This window comes from Rasamsonia emersonii (assembly GCF_000968595.1).
Source record: "Rasamsonia emersonii CBS 393.64 chromosome Unknown ctg1118621762285, whole genome shotgun sequence".
Taxonomy (NCBI): Eukaryota; Fungi; Ascomycota; class Eurotiomycetes; order Eurotiales; family Trichocomaceae; genus Rasamsonia; species Rasamsonia emersonii.
Genome location: NW_013562588.1, coordinates 1 through 1,160, shown reverse-complemented (window position 1 = coordinate 1,160; position 1,160 = coordinate 1). Strand labels below are relative to the sequence as shown.

Below are 1,160 nucleotides of genomic sequence, written 5' to 3'. Positions count from 1 at the left end.
TGGCGACACTTTCTCCAGAATATCATCCCTCTGATGTTGCCCAAAGTCTCAGCTAAAGACGAAGTGCTGATGAAATTAGGAATATCTTCTTATAGTATGTTTTCTGGATCTGCTTCTCTGCTTCGTGATGTTGTGCCATCTGGGAAGGTTGCAACTATGCTGCCACATGCAAAGAACCACCCAAGACACATCACAGTTGAGTTTGAACCCATTAGTTGTAGTTGGAATTTTTCTGCATTATCAGTCAATTAGCTGCACTGCAGCGCTCTCTGTCTCCTCCTCCTTCAAACTCGTAATTTGTGCCGATTCTTTCAGTTGACATCTCACACTTCTTTCTCGGTTCTGAATCTGGCAGTTTTATTTTTGCCCACCTCGCCAATTCCTCTTTGCTCGCAAAAGCCAAGGTAATTGCAACTCCTTTGACAACAGTAAAACTGAGGCGAGCATCTAGTATCACGCTAATAGGGGTCAGCAACATGAACCCAGTAAATTGTTTCAGTATGAGCACAACTAACATGATGCATTCATTCCTGCTTCCATATCTCCTCTTCTGCTGGCTATTCTCATACCAAGTCATAGGCCATAACCAAGTGGCATCTAAGACATGTCTCTATGTCTTGACCATATGTGCAGTCGGTCTCAAGGCTCCAAAATCACTGAGAAATATATTCTCCCAACTCTCTCGACAAAACATATCCCGTGCGCGGTTCAGATCCCTCGTTGTTGGGTATTGAGAACCCAGGGGACAGCAAACCTGGTGACACGTCTGCTTGCACGTGACCACGTCCTCCGGTCGCTAGCTGGAAACTGGTTGCTGTTGTTGACATCTCCGCCTGACGTCGCTGCCTGACTAGGCAAATTCGAGCCCCGCTATTAATGTCGTTACCAAGCGTCCTTCAGCGCGGCGTGCAAATAGAAGGCTATTTGTGACCTTGTCCTATTAAAGGCTCCTCCAGAGCCTTTATTTAAAGTCACCTTCTCCATTTTCCAACCTTGAAGACGTAGGTAGCTGCATTTCTTGTCCTTGTGGCTTTACGTGGCTATTTTCAGCCACGTGTGGCTTGGTCCTTGCCTCCCACCTACAACCCCGCCAAATTTTTAAGTCCCTCTATTATTTTCAACACAGAATATCACACCTGAGACGACGATGCAGAATGACA

General features: G+C 46.0%; 2 protein-coding genes across 2 annotated transcripts; one reads left to right on the top strand and one right to left on the bottom strand.

Moving 5' to 3' along the window:
- Positions 1–244: 244 nt before the first annotated feature.
- Positions 245–610, bottom strand: T310_9958 (uncharacterized protein; the record flags this gene model as incomplete). Its single annotated transcript, XM_013467608.1, has 1 exon — positions 245–610. A coding segment is annotated over one exon (366 nt), but the record flags the coding sequence as incomplete, so codon positions are not given.
- Positions 297–734, top strand: T310_9957 (uncharacterized protein; the record flags this gene model as incomplete). The annotated part of the gene is made up of 1 exon (XM_013467607.1): positions 297–734. A coding segment is annotated over one exon (438 nt), but the record flags the coding sequence as incomplete, so codon positions are not given.
- Between the last annotated feature and the right edge of the window lie 426 nt (positions 735–1,160).